General features: G+C 38.1%; 1 protein-coding gene across 1 annotated transcript in view; it reads right to left on the minus strand.

Moving 5' to 3' along the window:
• Positions 1 to 4,376: 4,376 nt before the first annotated feature.
• Positions 4,377 to 20,461, minus strand: part of LOC141490961 (insulin-like growth factor-binding protein 2) — a 32,687-nt gene continuing 16,602 nt past the window's right edge. The window contains exon 2 of the mRNA XM_074191409.1: positions 4,377 to 17,499. Coding sequence (XP_074047510.1) covers positions 17,399 to 17,499 — 101 coding nt within the window. The 3' untranslated portion in view covers positions 4,377 to 17,398. The remainder of the gene's footprint in view (positions 17,500 to 20,461) is intronic.

The following is a 20,461-nucleotide window of genomic DNA, read 5'->3' on the forward strand; positions in this document are numbered from 1 at the left end:
ATTAGGGAAAGGGAGAGAACTGGTATTCTATTCTTAAGACTCTCTGGAAAAAGCCATTCCAGGGTTTTTCAAATGCCAAAATTACAAAGTTTTGCCTCATGCCCCACTTAAATATACTTCTCTTCCCATCCTGAATTATTTAAATCCAGACTATATCTGTCCTAAAGTTTATAAATGACGTTTCTAAGCTCCTTCAAAGCCCTCATTAAAGCACCAACCTATAGAATCATGGTGGTTCTTCCAAGTATAAGACAGTGCAAGATGGAGAGGGGAAGAGTGTGGGAACAGGTGGAGCTCATTGCTTCAATAGCGGTTGAAGTGGTCTTTTCTGAATTTCAGAACACAATTATTTAGCACACAAATAATGGGGGTGAAGAGGATAGAGACTCAAGGATGAAAGGTTTCTAATGGGGAGATAACCCAGAACAAGAATTACTTTTTTTCAGATTCCCTGGGAGGTTTGGGGGGGAACAGAAAGGGGAGAAAACTTAAAAGAAAATAACTAGGGGCGGCTAGGTGGGTAAAGCACCAGCCCTGAAGTCAGGAGTACCTGGGTTCAAATCCTGTCTCAGACACTTAATTACCTAGCTGTGTGGCCTTGGGCAAGCCACTTAACCCCGTTTGCCTTGCAAAACCCTAAAAAAAAAATAACTAGAGTTGACAAGGACTTCAGATGTCCTTTACTCCACCACCCTGAGGGAAGGGAAACCTGACCATGATCCCTGACAGACATTGTTGTGATTTCCACTCTTCTTCAAGAACTCCTTTGCTATACAAGTTTTTTTTTTTAGGGTTTTTTTTTTGCAAGGAAAATGGGGTTAAGTGACTTGCCCAAGGCCACACACCTTGGTAATTATTAAGTGTCTGAGACTGGATTTGAACCCAGGCACTCCTGACTCTAGGGCTGGTGCTTTATCCATTACGCCACCTAGCCACCCCAACTATACAAGTTCTTTTCCCAAAACTCCTTCCCTCTTTCTGTTGTCCCTTAACCTTTGAGAATTGGCAAACTTGCTCCTTATATCTAACTGAACACTTCCTGTTCCAATTCAAGAAGTAAATGACATGGATATAATGTCCTTTTTGCTCTCTGAGGTACCACCAAGCAATCCAAAGGGAAGCAAAGTTTTAATGGTGAAAGAAATGACAATATAAAGCAATTTCCTTTTGGAGCATTCACTTTAAATAAAGCATTTCACTTCCTAATAATCCTGAAGGAAGGAGGCCCCGAGCCCAAGCCCTGAGAGATGGTGCTGTGGTTTCCACTCTTCTTCAAGAACTCCCTTGCTGTACAATTTTTGTACAATTTTCTAAACTAAGGTTGAGAATCATTAATTGACTTGTCTACAGTCATGCATCTAAAATGTACCAGAGATGGGACTTCAAGTCAGGATTTCCTAAATTTAAGTCTCTAACCACTAGATTATAACTTTTCTTTTTTCAGAGTAAGAATTGTGAAATCATTCTTCCATGTAACAATCACCCAGCCACTTAGATTCTAAATTTTTTTTTATTTTATTCTCTAATTAATCTCCATCCTCTTTTATTCTCTATTTATTCTCTAAAAAAATATTATTTTTTCTCCAGTCTACTTAAAGGCAAACTGGTATAGTACAGTGATGTTCAAACTCAAATAGAAAGATGAGCCACTAGATCATACAGAGAGAACCCTGCAGGCACACAGTGACCAGAAAACCACACATTATTACATTGTTAAATATCTCCCAATTACATTTTCATCTGGTTCAGACAAATCTTGGGAGTGTTACTGACCACCAATCACCCTGTGTTTGAAACCTCAGGTATAGTGGACAGATGGTCTTGGGTTCAAGAATCATGCCTAAAACATATGAGCTATATAACCTACACTGAACAAATCACTTTATTACTCTCTAAGATGCTGAATTATGGAAAGTTTGATTCTTCTATGGACAATGCTTCCACACTGGAAGTGGTCCACACTGATGGTATCACAAGTGTAGACTACCATTCCAAAAATGGAGGGTGGAACTGAGGATTTTTCTCCTTCCCCTCTGGTTTTTTTTTTTTTGTTTGTTTGTTTGTTTTTTAGGGTTTTGCAAGGCAAAAGGGTTAAGTGGCTTGCCCAAGGCCATACAGCTAGGTAATTATTAAGTGTCTGAGACCGGTGCTTTATCCACTACGCCACCTAGCTGCCCCTATCCTTCCCCTCTTAAAGCTAGCTTACATCTCAATCTTTTTGTCACATCCATCGCTCTCTCCCATGATCCACAAGTCCCCACTTAAATCCAAAATCATATAGTAAAGGGGGGAAGGTTTGATAACTGAATTTATTACCCAAGTTATTATATTCCCCCAGATCAATGAGTCAAAGGGAAAGAGGGAGGTACACTAGAACTAAGGAGGTACAGAAATGAAACTAGGAATCTGGAGACCCAGATTCTGGTCTTGTCCATGTCACTAATTAACGACATAACCTCACTCAACTTTCTCATTTGAAAAATGAGGGCCTTGAATAAGATAACCTTTGGTTATTCCATGATTCATATTACCTTTATGCTTCATACACTGTAAGGTGTTTAATAAATCTTTATTCATTGACTGACCAACAATGAGGTGAATTTCTGAAAAAGTATCTTTCCAACATTCCCAATCTTGGGAATGTTGAGCAAAAACAAAAATAAGGAAAGGGTGGGAAAATGGAAGAATGGAGTATAGGCCTCACAGAAAGACTATTCCTCAATTACATCTCTCATTTTGATATTTCTTGAAATGACATTATTATATTTGTTAACAATAACCAATTAAACTTCATCTGCAACTGTTTTATTGAATAAACTGACTTTACTAAAATGCCCTTATATCTACAAACAACTTACAATTCACTCCCTAAAGTTTCCATCAGGATTCTTTGTATATTCCTTCCCATTCATTTTTCCTCTTAAAGAGTCATAATCAATACTTTTCTTTAATTTTCAGTGAGGACAGAAGCTTTTTACAGTTCTGTGTTTGTTTCTATGGGGACAATTAAAGGATCAGACCCTTGCATCCCTCCCCTCCTTCCCTCTTAGTGCTCAGAACTCCTAGGGCAGCCTATAGTGACGCAGAGTAAAATTTGACAGCAAAATATTTGCCAGAAACAACTTGGGGACAACATGCCTGAGCAAGGCCCAAAAGGCCTCCATGCAGAACAGCCTAGCCCAGCCCCCTCCCCTAGTCCAAATAGCAGAATGGGTAGCAAGGGAGCAAGTCAGAACTTTCCACCCAGAGCTGTTCACCTGGCAGGTCCCAACAAGAAGTCAAGTTTGAAAAAAAGAATCAGTTTGGTGGTAGAGTCTTATGTCCTTCCAGGTACATCTTCTCTTTTTCTTCCTCCTCAACCACCTTCTTTCCTACTTAATGTCCCCACTGTACACATCTGAAAAACCTCATGTTTTAGCTCTTCACAAAAAAAGTTATGCAAAAAAGATCTAAGATGCAATGTTATGAGAAAACTCACTAGCTAGAGAGTTAAAAGAAGTTGTAGTCATCCAGATAAGTCCTTTCTTAGCTATGTAACAAGGCAAGCCTCAGTTTTCCTCATTTGTGAAATGTAAATTAGCCAAGTAGTATCTTCCTATAACCCAGTTATAGGACAAAAGATTGTTCCCAGTTTCTTGCTACAACAAAAGTCTCATTTTAACAATTTGAACAACTAGGGATATAGGTCTTATGGTTCTATTATCTGGGCCATATATTTTAGAAATTTTCTTAGTATAATTGCAAATTGTTTTCCAGAATGATTGAACCAATTCAGTCCCTCCAATATTGTCTAGACATCCATTGATTGTCATCTTTGTCAATTTACTGACTTAGAATTATCAGAATGTTAGAATTGTTTTGATTCAAAGTACTCATTACTACTTATTTGAAGTACGTGGTTTAAAGGATTTGTAATTGTTCTGAGAACTATTTGTTCAAATCCTTTGACCACATAGCCATTCAGGGATATTTGATGCAAAGGTCCCAGCCCCTCATTTCCTCATCCACTCTTTCTTCCTGTCCCCAGTGGATAGCATCTCTTCTTATCCTACCTTTAGTCATTTCATTTATGCTTAAGTTTTTCAATTTCATGTATCATTGTGATCACCTCTTGTCCCATGTTTAGTTAATAATCTTCATTTTAAACATAACTAAGTTGTGTGATCTGACTTTCATTTTTTAAATAATGCAATGTTTATATTCAATTCATATATCCACTTTGACCTTACTATGGTAAATCGTGTAAGCATTTGGTTTAAAACATTACTGTTAAACTGCTTTCAGTCTTTTTATTTAAATTATTTTATTATGAACTTAACCATTATCCTTTCTCAGATAAGAATTCTCAGAAATTCTTATCAAAAAGGAAATTGTCCAAGAATTTCTGTTCCTAGGTTTACCAATCAAATTGAGTTTGATTATTTCCATTTCTTCCTTCCCTGATCTGTTTGACAGAAACACTTTCTAGTTTTAAACCAATTTGGTATGAAATATTGTCCAGCATTGGTCTTGGTAGATAGAATTCAATCTTGGTATATAGAATGACTTAAGTGAGTTCTCAGGAATGGCTGACATATGGTGGAATTCTCATATAAGTGGCTTATTTAATAATAGTACATAAGAAAAGGGATGCTAATGGCCTTCATTTTAAACATTTTCTTACTTATCATCAAATGTAATTTTTATAGCAACCTCCAAGAACCAAGAAGTCAACTAAAACTTTGGTCAAGACAGTCATCTCATAGTTCATTTCCTGAAACTCCCATAACATTATTCCTTCAAAGAACCTTCAGACTATTTATATATGGTTCTCATAGGCCTGTTTTTCAGATAATTCCAAAATGCTTTGTTTTCTAGTTTCCCATTCCACCACAGATTAGAAAGAAAAAAATTTTAAAGAGGAAGGAGCTTCTCAAGGTCAGGGGCTATCTTTTACCATTTTTTTTTTGTGTCTGGCATTTAACATTATCTGTTGTTTCTTGTTCTGTTGTTCCAATGATATCTAGTTCTTTGAGACCCCATTTGGTACGTTCTTGGCAAAGACACTAGACTAAGGTTTGTCATTCCCTTCTCCAATTTATTTTTTAGATGAAGAAATTGAGGCAAACAGAATTAAGTGACTTTCCCAGGGTTACCAACTAGTATGTGTCTGTGCTGGATCTGAACTCAAGTCTTCCTAACTCCAGACCTGCGACTCTATAAACAGTGTACCATTAGTCGTCTTCAACACTATGTGTATCATTTAATAAATGTTGACTGACTGGTCAAAGTGGGACCATTAGTATAGCAGTGAGAAGGAAAAAAAGGGAAGTCTAGTTGAAATATAATGTGCTTTAGAGCCAAGAGCATTGTTTTTGGAAGTGAGAAGATCTAGATTTGAGTCCCAATTCTCTTATTTACAACCTTTGTAACTTGTCTTCAATCCACCTCAGTTTCCTCATGTGTAAAATATGCTTTACATGAACTGACTGTTTATAACGTGCTAAAGTCTTTAAGGTCCTGTCAAGTTCTTCCTCTGATTCTGAAAGCCATATATGATAGAATCTCCTTACAGGGAATTATTAGTCCTCTTTCTGTGTAAACCAGGCCAGCAATTGCTGCTAAAGCCAAGTATTTCTTTCTTCTTTCAACCCTTGAAAGCAGGGTGTGGAGAGGAAAGACATGGACCCCTAAAGATATGTGTTCAGTCTGAAAGTGAAGACTGGGATTCTCCCTCATCCCATTCCTGTAGTGCTCTGCAAGTTGAAAATAAGTCAAAACTGGATCCAGAGCCCTTTCATTTCCAATGACAGAGCAGGTCATCTTTTAGTATTGTAGCTAAGCATCCTAATCAACCATAAAGGGACAGTAAGGAGTGAGCATGGAGAAGGAAGTCCCCTATTGAAACCCAGTCAGTTAACAAAGATAGAAAAATTACAAGAAGTAGTCAGAGTAACTTTAAGAATTTCTGGGAATGAAACGAAGAATATCACCTGACCTATAGGTATTTTATCTAGCCTCTATTGGACAGCTTCCAATTACACGACATTTTTTTTTTCCTAACAAGGCAATCCATTTGTGGTTGGATAGTTCTGCTAGAAAGTTCCTTTATTAATCTGAACTCTGGATTCCTATTGCTTTTACCCAGGGGTTCCAATTCTTCTGCCTAGAGAAAGAAAATAATCCTGATGCCTCCTCCTAAATCCCCAAACCCTACCCCACATATATACTTCTTATCTTCTCCAGTGTAGAGATCCTCCATTTTTTAAAAATTTTATTTATTTAAGGCAATGGGGTTAAGAGTGACTTGCCCAAGGTCACACAGCTAGGCAATTATTAAGTGTCTGAAGTCAAATTTGAACTCAGGACCTCTTGACTCCAAGACCAGTGCTCTATCCACTGAGCCACCTAGTTGCCCCCTGGAATCCTTCATTCTTTCAGCTGTGGTACAAGACATAAGGTCTAGACCCTTTGTTCTCCAAGTTACTATCTCCTTGAGGACCAGGACTTTCTTTTGACTCTTTCTATATCTCTAGTACTTAAATTCCTAGCACATCAAAGACACTTTTTTCTTTTCTTTTCTTTTCTTTTTTGGTTTTTATGGAGCAGTGGGGTTAAATGACTTGACCAAGGTCACACATCTAGTAAGTATGGAATGTCTGAGGTTGGATTTGAAATCAGATTCTCCTGACTCCAGGGCTAGTGTGTCACTCAATTGCTCCTGAAGGCACTTAATAAATGCATATTGAACAATTGATTGATTCTCATTATAGTTTGTCAAGGCTCCTTCAGAAATATGATGCCCAGAACTCTACACAGCCCTGCAGATGTTGCTTATCCAAGTGGGCAAGATCACCTTCCCTGATCTGTACACTATGTCAATACAAACTTAGAGCACATTAACTCTTTTGACAATGACTCACATGTAGCTTGTACTTCACTCAAGTCTTCCTCATGCCATGGCGATTTAGGGTCATTTACCCTGTATTGGTGCAGTTGATTTTTTTAAATCTAAGGTCACAAGCTGACATTTATGCAAAAATCTATTTCTACCAAAGACCTAGAGCAATAGAGGAAATGATTCTGGATTTTTGAAAGTTATTCAAAGCTTTGGCAGTTTTTATACCAACACAGAAACTCTATGAAGAAGGACTGAGCAACTACCATTCAAGACTTAGCTAAAGTCAGTGATGTTTATTATTGGATGAAATTTTTAATGAACCATAGGTACTCAGAAAACTCTCTTACTACGGTGCTTGGTGACTGCAATCACATGGAGAGAGAAGCATCTACACCTATGAAATCATTGATCTTTTTGAGTACAAGAATATAATTTTCATTGAGTTCTTTAGACGGATAGAGAAACAAACCTGGAGTGAGGAAAATCTCAGTTCAAATCCAGCCTCAGACATGTACTACCTATGTGACCCTGGGCAAGTAAGTCACTTACACTATTTGTCTGAGTTTCCTCATCTGTAAAATGGACATAATAATAGGACCTACTTCTTAAGGTAGTTATGAGGATTGAAGACATATATGTAAGAAGGGCTTGACAGTCTGGCACGTTGTAGGCATTATATGAATGCTAATTGTTTTTATTGTTGTCAGTATTATTGGTTTCTCTCCATTAGTCTAGCTTTTTTGAGTCTTCATTTTGCCAATCAACATAAAAAATTCATACAAGTCTTCCTGTGTTACCTCTACAGCCCTGAGGTGAGGCAATAACTCAATTTGTCAGTGCAAGTAGAAGTTGGCATAGTTTCCCCCGAGCACGGGTTACATAGTTAGGACTTATGTAGAATCCTTTTGCATCATACATACTTGAAATGCTCCAATATGACCTCTTCATCTTTGGTATCTCTATCTCTGTTGCGCTACCGGAAGTTTTCAGATTTGCTTACAAGTTAACTAAGAAGGCACATGAGAGGTGAGCATCATGGAGTAAGAATAGGCTTTTTTATCATCATCCTCAGACCAATGGTCTATTTTTCTGGTCTAGCTTTCTCATGGGACAGCTAGGTAATACAATTACTAGACACTGCCTCAGGAGTCAGAAAATCTTGAGTTCAAATTCAGCTTCAAGTTACTTCCTAGCTGTGTGACCCTAGTCACATCATTTAATCCTGTTTGCCTCGGTTTCCTCATCTGCAAAATGAAGAAGGAAAAGGCCAAACACTCCAGTATCATTTCTAAGAAAACCCTAAATAGGGTCACAAAAAGTTGAACATAACTAAAACAAATGACAGCAAAGTTTTCCAATATCTTAGATTTCAGAATTTGTCCCTTTTGTTTTCATCTGTAATTATGCAAAAGTCTGCTTTCTACTATCTTTCTCAAATACCTGACCAAGTTCTTTTTTCATAACTTTTACATATTTGAATGCTTCTATACTAATATCTGTGGTGTGAATATTGCAGAAATATAAGTATAGGGTTTGCATCCCTAGAAATTCACTTAGAACCTGCTCGGATAGCTCACAAATGTCCCTCCTTTATTTTCCTTCTTACTTCCACTCACTCCTAGACTGTTTATCAACTTGTTAAATAAGTTCATCTAACTTGTCTGAGATTCCTTTTCTACTATAAATTAATATAAGATTTGCTTGCTAACATAACACCCCCATCCCCCCAACCCCCCATAATCAACCATAAATGTTGATTCATATCTGGCCACTGGATCCAGATGGCTCCCTTACTCAAATCCAATTCATGTGCTTGTCATGATCTTCTTTAAGAATGAAGGACCAGGGCGACTAGGTGGTATAGTGGATAAAGCACCAGCCTTGGAGTCAGGAGTACCTGGGTTCAAATCCGGCCTCAGACACTTAATAATTACCTAGCCGTGTGGCCTTGGGCAAGCCACTTAACCCCATTTGCCTTGCAAAAAAAAAAAAAAAAAAAAAGAATGAAGGACCAATATCAGTGAGAGGTGAATTAGAAGTTCCATTTGGTTTATTCATGCAGAATCAGAGCACTCTGGGGAGAAATTTTAAGTGTTTTTTAGGTATAGAGACTTAGAGGGAATTTGCTTCTTGTCTGTGCCTACATGGAACTTAGAGATATTCTGGCATGCCCTGTATAGAAAGAAGCAAGAATTTTGCCTGGAGCCTAGTTAGATGAACTATTGTACTTGCAGTCAAGGGAACCACCATTTTTCCAGTAACCTGAGCTCCCCTAGGTGTCTTCCTCTCCTTTTCTCTTTATCTCACTTCTCCACACTATAACCAATCTGTTGCCAAGTTCTATTTATTTTACCTTCAGATTATCTCACACATGTCTTTCTTTTGTCCTCCAGTCTACCTCTGATTCCTAATCACTGTGGGGAAAATCTCTTATCCATGGGGCACATTATAAGGAACCAGACTTCCCCTTAATAAGAGATGCTTGATTTCTTTTCTTTTTACTTTCTTTGGTTGTATTAATGTTAGAGGAAGGTCTTTTTGCAAGCACCAATATAGATTTTACCTATTATGATGTTGTAAAAAGATGATAGCTTATTAAATTATACCACCATGTATTTGAAAGAATAAAATAATGCTAATTATCAAATTTGATTATGAACTGTGTCACATAGACTTTTCCTGAAGCACTGGAAAAGGCATTTGAAATGGGTAATGAAGAACATTCTCAAGTCACTAAAGACCTCTCCAAGATTTAGGACTATGGATTTTTCCAAATGTGCTCCAGCAGATTTGCTACAAAACTGAGGGGGGAGACTTTAAAGGTCAACTGAGTAAATCATTCAAATTATTCTACTCTCCCTAAGGTAAGGTATAAAATGATACACCCATACTTTAACCAGATGGAAATGATTGAAAACATTCCAACTAAGTGAGAAAAGATTTTGCCCCTGATATCTTTGTAAATATCTCTGGTGAATCACTAGATGAATTAGAAGTGACATTATACAGGAAGAGTGTTCCATTGGCTCAGGAAATTTAATCGAATTCTAAGGTTGTTTCTATCATATCAAACTAGTTCAGGATTGAGAAAGATTCAAGAGATCCTAGCAAGTCATGATAGAGGTTTCCAGCAAAGACTCAGAGGTGAAACTGTTTAGGGCGGAAAAGAGTATCTTGCCTTAGATCAAGGTCTCCTTCCTCCTCACCTTGATCAGAGAAGGATCTCAAGAGCTTCGCCATCTTCCTCTCTGAACTGGGAGCCAAGAAAGTGCAGATTCAAAGATCTCCAAAGACTAGACCACATCTAAGGAAAACATCTTGAGGACTCTTGCAAAAGGACTTCCAGGACCTTGAGTTAACTCCTGTTCAACTAATACTTTCTAAACTTGAATCCACTCTCTCCTGGACTTTATATAGCCAGTGAAGGGGTATGTCACAGATTTGTGGAGAAATGTTTTATAAAACTATTCTTACTATCCAACTTTAATAAATATCCCTTTCTAAAAGTTACTTAAGTCTTGATAACTAATTGATAATCAACTAATGATCATGGTGGGAAGCACACAAATGGGAACTCATAGGTCAGAAAGTATTTACTGAAAGTACTCTCAGGAATAACCCTAGAACTTGAGAGGAAAAGCATTAACCATACATATTCTGGGTTCCCACTCTTCTATTCAAGTGAATTTGGAACAATTCTCCTTAGAATATGTACTATATAAGTAAAAATGGTTTCCATGCAGAAACACCTCATGATCACCCCAACCACCAGATATTACATTCTCAACTGACCTCACCCCATGCAGCTTCCACCACCATTCCTGGGCCAGACAGTTTCTAACACTATCTCACTTTGTGGTGGGAGAGGAGAACAATTTTGGGAGACCTCAACATCTTTCCCAATACTCATAAGACCCTCCAGACTAGCAACTATCAAATTAAGAGATGACATAATTAGAGATGAGGATGATTGAAAATCTGCTCACTCAACATGTTTCTTTTCTTGCTTCTCCTTCAATTACTGGGAGCTCTGGATATTGCACTTTGGAAATTTCTAAAGCTCATCTAGGTAGTTCTCCCCAAGAACTCTCCTTTGCCCATTTATAAATTTAGTTTTGGTGCCTTGTCTTCTGTGAATAGTAGCTACTATTATTGCCCTGTGTGTGTTTCCTATCTACTGACTTCCCAAGTTATATGGGTAAAGAAATGAAGGGACCACATAATTCTCATTGTGGTTCTAGGGACTTTTTGAGGGACGTTTTTCAAGCCTGAATTACCTATCTTAGAGTGAACTCCACTGTCTTTCCCTAAAATGACTCTCATTTTATAACTACGAGGGTTCCTAGGGACTATTGTGAGACAAGAATTGTTTAATATAGTATATACTATGATACTGGAATGATTTGCCATTTCTTTCCTTAGCTTATATTACAGAAGAGAAACTGAGAAAAACAGAGTTAAGTGACTTGATTAGGATCATATTGCTGGGAAGTATCTAAGGCTGAATTTGAGCTCAGGAAGATGAGTCTTCCTGAATCCAAGTCTAAATGCTCTACCCACTGTACTACCTAGCTGCTCCAGAAGCTATCTTCCAGTTCTAGATCTAAGGACCTATGAAGAGTAGATTTTTGTCCACCTTTAATGATTTAATATCTTTTTAATTTTCCTTTTTTTTCAGTCTTCTGTAGTCTTAGTTTTTTAGCTTTTCTACACAGATGTCCCTATTCTAAAGAGATGGAGGAGAGAGAACTCTGAGTCACTAAATATTGTAAACACAAATGGAAACTCAATGGTTAAGTTGTATTGTTTTTCTTAGACCTTAGTCAACAAATGGGTTCTCCAGTGGTACCACTGTGACCTGGATCTATAAAAACTACTTACTCCGAGGTTGACCAATGTAGCCAGGAGCTGTTTCTCCCAGACCCCAATCATCAAGAAGGGAAACCAAAGGTATTAATTTTTTCTATCACCATTGCCACCCCTTGCCAGAACAATGTTGATCTTACAAATATGGGGTGGTTGAGTGGACAATTTAGACCACAGAATACAAATGATCATCCCAAAGTCATGAAGCTAATACAGCATTTTAGATCTACTACTCCTCAAATGAATACCTACTGAAAACCAGCATCAGAGCCCTTTCTATATAGGACTCTACATATATTCTTTCTGCATAGAACTTGGGACTAGTCAAAAGAGCACTGAATTTAGAATCAAAGATCTGGATTTGAATCTCAACTCTGTTATTATCTATGTAACCAGGGGCATTTTTCTCCCTGGCAACAATTTCTGATTTGTAAAATGAGGGAATTGGACCAGCTGCTCTCTTTGACATCTATATTTAAGATCCTTTCTTTCTCTTTTTTACTCTGGAAATACCATTTGAAACCACAAATATCTCCTCACCCAACATCTATCTGCTCATTTGAATAATAACCATAATCATCATAATGTCTCATTTCTAGAACACTTCTACCATTTACAACAACTCCATGAGATTTTTATTTGTGGTTGTTCAGTCATTTCAGTCATGTTCAATTCTTTGTGACCCATCTAGGGCTTTCTTGGCAGATATATTAGAATAGTTTGCCATTTCTTTCTCTAGAATCCATCTATTTTTATGGATGAGGAAACTGAGGAAAACAGGGTTAAGTGTGTAACACAACTACTAAATAAGGTTGTATTTGAACTCAGGAAGATGAGGCTTCCTGACTCAATCCTCTGCTCCACATTACACCAAGCATCATCTCCATTATTTTATCAATTAAGAAATAGGATCATAGGTTAAGAAACTTGTTCTTAGTCATGTAGTCACTGCTAGAACTCAAATCCATTTTCCAACTCTAATTCTAATGCTTTTGTCTTTGTTTTTGTGTGGTTCTGATGATGTTTTTTCCTGTCTTCTTCCCTTCCTTTATCTCCCTAAGCATTCCAAAGAATTTTGCAGAAAATCCAGTAAATCTTGTACCCAGGGACCAGTCCAACTGACAAAAGGATTCTCACAGGTTCTGGGAGGAGTGATATAGTTTTAAGGACATTGAATTTAGATGGATTTAATTTGTCCTGAGGGTCTAGACTCAGGTGAGGAAGAGAAGAGTGTACTATTTGAGTGTACTAGACACAGAGAACTTTCTGTCATTACCCCTAGGCCAATATTTGCTTCCAACTTTTCACATGACTAACATTTTGGTATCCTAGTCTGAGAAGTCTCATTGCTTCTGAGTTGAAGGACAAATTTGCTTCCAATGTCATGGAAAGCACTTGGTCTTGGGTATGGTCTATTCTATCATCCCTTTACCAGTTCCTCCTCCTACTATAGTCAACTTGAATGCTAACAGGATCTGTAAATTTCTTGAGGTCCAGTGGGCTAGTGTATAATCTGAGAAGAAGGTGCAGTGAAGAAGTGATGATTATTTTTTTGGAGTCAGAGAACCTAGGTTCAAATCCCAACACTGCCTCTGCCACAAGTTAACACCTTTAGGTCTCAGTTTCCCTAACTGTAAAAGGATGGTTTAGATAGATAACCTCTAAGGTCCCTTATCCCTCTAATTCTACCTCTTATCCCTGAGTTGACCAGAGTAGCTAGGAGCTCTTTTTCTCCTACACCTCAATCAAGATGGAAAACCAAAGGCATCAATTTGTTGCCAGAATAAGTTTGATCTTACAAATCTGGGGTGTTCAAGTGGAGAATTTAGCCCACAGAATACAAATGACCACCTCAGGGTCATGAAGCTAAGGTAGCATTTTAGTCCTGCCACTCCTGAGAATTGAGACATTTGTCTCTTTGAGGTCAGGTCCTAGTGCCAAAGTTTAATATCTAGAATCAAAGTCCATATTTTATCTAAATAGTTAGATCAGATCCCTTCACTCAGAAAGTAAAGCAATAGGACATTTGCAGGGAGACAGCTAGGATGACTGATGAGTATCTATGAATATAGTAGCCCTGACTCTAAAGACATTTTACCAGCTCTAGGGCTGAGTTTTATCTGACTTATTCTTGAATGATGATTTCATAGATACTTGGGGTTTGCTTATCCTCAACTAGCGCATCAATAAGAGTTTCCAGTTCTCTTTGTCTGCTCTAATATAAATCCTCACAGCCCTTAACAGCTTTCAGACATCCAAGATCGGTGTCTTGCTATTGTCTTGCTAAGGTGTCTTGCTAAGTCTGCTATTGACTCCCTGGATTGCAGTTACAAATATCATTTCATATCTATTAAATACCCTTTCTTCTGAAGTCCACTAAGTAGGCTAGTATGTAGGGAGGTCATATAAGTGGAACTTGATCTCTATTCCTTGAAATTCCAGACCTGAATAACAGAACCTACTTGAACATATATGAAACACAAGATAGTTAGAATCTGCTATTTAGGAGAACCTGATTTGGCGTATTTATTAAACAGCTACATATTTTTGAACTTGGCTCCAGGGCTAAATTGATAAATGTATAACACCTGGCCATGCATAATTTTAATTATAATTTGCATTAACATTTTTCCCATAACTTTCTTAAATCTAGGCCAGAGGTGTCACACTCAAATAGAAATGGGGTCACTAATACATCATAAGGATCCCGATGCATATTGATTTAATTTTTGAAATCATGTTATCTATGTTTTATGTACTTTTACTTTCATAAATATTTACCAATTACATTTTATTTGGGTTCCAGTTTTCACACTGGAGTGTTGCTGGCCAGACCACATATTTGACATCTCCAGTCTATATAATCCACTAAACAATTAAGCCTTGATTTGTTACATTTACCTAAATTCTGGTTCCAGCACAAGCCTGTATATGTCCCCTATCTGGTTCTACTTGTAGGAGCTATAATTCTTTAATCTAAGAGAAAAAGATGTGGAGATTTTCATAAGTCTTCTGATCTCTTAAACGATTGCTATAATGAAGGACAGCAGCTTGGATTTTTTCTTTTCTTTTCTTTTCTTTTCTTTTAAATTTTCTTGATACCAAAACTGAGGCTAAAAATCAAAACAAGGGAATAAAAATAAAGGCAATATAATATTGGAGAGGTTACAAAAAGCTCTCCCCAAATTAGTAAAGTTTTACCAATAATAGATAAACTCTTACTCTTCCAGCTACTTAACCTTTTATCCTGATTGATGCTTGTCCTTCATTCTCAAAGACCATGACATCAGGGAGGTGATGCCATCACAAACTGGATTTGAGTGAGGGAGTAGACTAGAGCCACCAGTCTCACTTTCTCCCAGGAGTCATCTGGGTCCAGCGACCAGATGTGAATCAGGACAACTGGAGATGACCCTGGATATGAGGCAGTCAGGGTTAAGTAATTTGCCTGGGGTCATACAGCTAGTAAGTAACAAGTGTCCAAGACCAGATTCAAAATCTGGTCCTCCTGACTCCAGGGCTGGTGCTCTATCTACTGCATCACCTTTTATCTTTACTTGTAGTATAAGAGAAAGAATGATAGATAGGAGTCCAGAAGTCTGGGTTGACCCCACTGATAACCAGCACAAAGATTTTTCACAAATATCTTTAGTCTCTCTATCACATAAAGCAATAATCTTTTCCAACTCCATGTTTCAGGATTACTTGGAACCCAAGATCCTGGATATAGAAATTCTCAAAGCAAAAGTGGTTGGTCTTTACTAACCAACCCCAGTTTCCCAACATCCCAAGATGTCTCCAATTACCCCAAATTATCCAATCAAGATTAATTTTAATAATTCACTTTAATTTTCAAAATAAATATGCCCAATTCCAGGGGGAGGTGGCCAGAGTTGGAGAGCTGGTATGGTGAAATCAGGCAAACAAGAAAGTGTCGCAACTCTGAAAAGCTGGGAATCTCCAAATTAGAGAAACACAAAGCTCGTTTTCACAGCATTTATCTTGGCTCCCCTTTTCTTTCTTGCCCCTCAGAGAGGTATCATTGCCGGAAACTCCTGGTCTCCCAACTGGGGCTGGGACCTTGGATCCAGCTTCGAAAATGGAGTATACAGGGGCTTAGATAGAAATATCCTCCCTCCAAGGACCCATACTTCAGGGAGGAGAGTGAGGTTGGTTATTCGATGCCTTTAGAGGCAGCCAGAACTCATTTCATTGTCAAAGAATCCTTGCACTAGAAAGGTTCTCTGGAGGCCATCCAGTCCAGCCTCCTAATACAGCATAGGAACAATTCAAACCATCCACTCCAAGCCCTCCATGGATTTTTTTCAACCCACCCATCATCCCTCAGGACCCTGGCAAAATGGCCTCTTCCCTAGTGCAAACAGATGAAGTTTCTCTTCTCTTGTGTTTTCTTCTCTCCAGACTCATTCTCTCCTCTATGGTCCACTGCATCTATTAATGCCTATTAACAAAATATGGTGGCTTTTTTAAAAATTTGCATATGTGAATTCTAGATTTTCAAGGGGCATAATTATCATTGTTGCTGTTAGCATTAATTTGTCTTCCCAGCATCCTGGGATAGGAACATATTCCCCCATTTTCTACATAAGTAAATTGGAGTCCTGAGCTATAAAGGGAAAGATCAAAGAGGAAAATGAGTAATGAATAGAATTCAGTTTCTTGATTCTATACCCAGGTTCAAGGACTTTCGTCATCATGAATTTAAATTTCTTGTGAACAAAGATTATGAAAGAGAAAGAGAGAGGGCAGGGCAAGGAGAGGGAGTATCTTATAAATTGATTTATACATGGAATTGGAGCCTATAGTTAAGCTCACTAGTCACTAGAAAACTGCTCTCCATGATTGGGAGAATTCAAAGAGACAGTCCCTTTGACCACACCCAATGGAGCAACTGGAGTAACTGGACTCTTGCATGTGATCAGTATGTTCAATAACACAACCCACACACGGGTTAGGTTGTTGATTCAGGTCAATGGGGGGGATGAATAAAAAGTGGATGGGAAAGAAGGAAAGAGATCTTGTTACTCATTGGCAAAGTTAATCTAGAGAGTCTCAAATTTACTGTGGTTTTAATATCATTCCCAAACTTTAAAACCTCACTCAGTGAAAGCAGATAAACTCAATCACCCCCAAATGTCAAATCGTGTGTGTTAGCATGTAAAAATGGGACAGAATGTATGTTTAAGGTTGACCTGGCATCCAGGGCAAATTCCAAACTGGTTAATGACATTTTCCTAACTTATCTCCTCCTTGTTGATATGCACTCCTTTCCAAACACCCCCCATTTCCTGCTATTGCCCCAGAGTTTCTCATTTGAATCCTAACCATAACCCTTAGTCTGTCTCCCTTAGAACTCAGTCCATACCAAATAAATGATTCTGGAGTCATCACAAATCATCCTTTACTGTGTGGTCAAGGAATGGCAAATTAACTAAGAGTGACAGACTCTCAACTCCTCCCTTTTATCTTCCATTGCTTTCTGTTCCTAAGGACTGGACCCTCAAATATCCTCCTCGCCTCATCCCACAGATTCATTTATGTCTCTAGATGGCACCTGGATCCCAATTCTTCTAGGGATCGCAAATATTTTCAAGATTCATTTATATCATCACCTACTAATAAAGCTATTTTTCAGCCAGATGAAGGACTGTAGAGATACATACCTTTATTTCTGGCCTCAGAGTTCAAAAGAACCTCTACAAGAGGTAACAGCCATTCATGGTCATCAACCCCTTTAGACATTAAATTAGACATTAGATTAGACATTAGATATTTAATCACTGGACATTTGTGGCAATGCTACTTAAGACTCAAGGTAACAGGTCTCAGTTTCCTCATCTAGGAAATGTAGGGGTTGAACCAAATGATAGCTAAATGACTATGATATAGAGCCTATATTACACTGCTTTCTGTCAGGAGAAGGGGGGTGGGAAGAGAGGGAGAAAAATGTTTAAAAAAATGATTGTTGAAAAATACCATTACATGTTGTTGGAAAGATAAATAAATTAAAAAAATAATAAATGATGGCTAAACCTCTTTTCACCTGCCAATCTAAATCCCCAATACAAGATCTTTCGATCTGCTGTACTAAAAAGAATCCTATGATTCCTTTCTTTGCCCACCCAGAGTCATATTGAACATGTTGAGTCCTTTCAGTCATATCTGACTCTTTGTGACCCCATTTGGGATTTTCTTAGCAAAGATTCAGAAGTTCTTTGCCAATTTACAGATAAGGAACTGAGACAAACATACACAAGATCTGGAAATACTAGTAAGTGTCTGAGGCTGGATTTGAATTCATGAAGATAAGTCTTCCTGATTCCAAGTCTACTACTCTAGTCTTATGGAATCAAATAGACTGGATTTTCTGAGTTCTGTCACTGACACAGGACATGGTCCCATACAAGGCAGTACATTTGGGGTACATATTTTTCTATCCAACAAATGGGGCAATTAGAGGGGAGATGAATCTAAAGACCCTCTCACAGCTAAAATTCTACAAAATCAGAGACTTCACTGTTATCCACTAAATCTAACAGAATCAGTTTCTGACTCAGTTTCCCAGAAAGTAACATAATCTAAAATTATACTTCAGTGGGTCCTTTGAAAGAATTAAATCCATACTTACACCCGTATATAATTCACTTACTTTAAAGGACATGTGTTGCAAGTTCAGACTAACACAGTCAAACCCATGCAGTCCTAGACAAACAGAGGGAAGAAAACTATTCCTGGCCCACATTCTCCTGAGGCTGTTGGAGAGTGTATTTATCTCACTGTAATCTCAGTCATTCCCTTAGTAAGTTAAATATGCCAGTCATCTCAGGAGCCTCCCTGCCTGGGTGCCCTCCAGATGACTGCTCTATAAACACCAGAGTCATTCCTGGAATTGGAAGGCATGGGGTGGGGGCAGGGGCTGCTCGGGCAGGGGTTAGGAAAGGGGTGGAGATTGGGTCATTTGGGAAAACAAAAACAAGCTGGTTCTGCCAAGGTCTTCTCTGGTCTTTTGGGCTTGCTCTGCCCTTGAAGTGCTAGGAGAGATTAATTTTGAGATGGTAAATGGCACTATCAGCTTCAATGCCTTTCAAAGAAGGGGACTGGGGAGAGGAAAGGTCTTATTTTTAGCTCTTATAAAGTAAAGCTCTCCAGGAACCCTGGCAAGGTGACCTGTGTGATTGAATCCTGGGTGTGTGGGCAGTTAGGACTTTTCGTGTCTTATCCCAAACACCACCCATGCTCTGGGTGACCTTGGAGAAGGCTTACTTGCTCCTTCTAACCCATTCCCTCCACCCCCTTCATATACCTTTCCATCTGTCAAATGGGCAAAGGGGGTGTGGACCCTCTTGGAAAAAGCAGATGATTCCCAAAGAATCCTCACTTTCTGGATGCCAAATCCTCCCAGGTCCCTGGGAGTTAAAGAATAAGATATTCAATCCCAGTGTTTTTAAAGGTGAATACATGCAGGTTGAAGTAGGGAAGTCCTCCTTCCTATATTCTCAGTTCCATATCAGAGTCACAGTTGTTAGGTTAGTATTCTGTGATTCTCTAGGGGTCAGGGAGAAACAAGATCAAATAAAAGCCCAGTTGGAAAAGAAAGACTAAGATTGGACAGAACAAGGAGGGATGAGAAAAAGGAATTGTGGTTTAGACTGGGCAAGGGCAAGTTATGGGATGGATCATCAATTATCACTAAACAGAGTAGACTACAGCAGGTGGTGACCAACTCTTCTCCAGTCCTACAGTAGGTAGGAGAGAGAATAAGTTTAAACTGAAGATTAGCTAGGACAAAAGAATTTCAGGGCAAAAATCAGAACCAGTATGGGAGAAGGAAGGGAAATGTCTTTCTCCTGGCATCTTTAATAAGTAAGGCTAACTGTCTGGGATAGAATAGGAAGTCCTCTTAATAGAAACAGATAGACCTTTGGTAGAATCTTATAGCCTCATGACTACTATAAAAATGCAAATAAAATATTATATTCTAATTAACATATTAATAATTTTTGATGTTCTATAAAGACAGTATGATGTAGTGGATGGAGAGCATGCTTTAAAACAGGAAGACCTGAGTTTAAATTCTGATTGAGATATTAGCTATGGGACTACCCATTTAATCACTCTAAGTCTCATTTTCTTCATCTATAAAATGAGCATTATCAAATAATATATAAAAACTTTGTAAATTTAAAAGTACAGATATGAGTATATAGTATATGCATACATGCATTATGTCTAGATGTATACAATTTATCTGTTCATACATAAAATATGTACATGCATGTATGCTTACATACATTGAGAGAAAAAGAAAAACTGGACTTGGAATTTTTCACTTGTGTGGGAAACTGAGAAAACTCTGCCGATGCAGATAAGTATCTCTTCTGCAACTTGGAAATGTTAGAGACTTGCTTATGCTCTAAAACAATCAGTTATTCTGTCTTCATTATACCAAACACTCCCTCTTTTGTGTGCCCATGCCTATTCTTTCTAACTTCCTAACCATCATAGGAATAGAAAATTCTTGAGAAGAAAAACTTTGTCTTAAATTCCATAGAATATTTGTTAAAACACCAAATGTGAGCCCCTCCCCTGTTGAAATTCTTATGAATGAATTTCAATAACAATTTTGGTCATTTATAAATAGCCTTTTCTATTAGTAAACAGTGCTTTTACATCCATCATCTCAAGTGTTCCTCC

This window comes from Macrotis lagotis, chromosome 6 (assembly GCF_037893015.1).
Source record: "Macrotis lagotis isolate mMagLag1 chromosome 6, bilby.v1.9.chrom.fasta, whole genome shotgun sequence".
In the NCBI taxonomy this organism is placed as follows: Eukaryota; Metazoa; Chordata; class Mammalia; order Peramelemorphia; family Peramelidae; genus Macrotis; species Macrotis lagotis.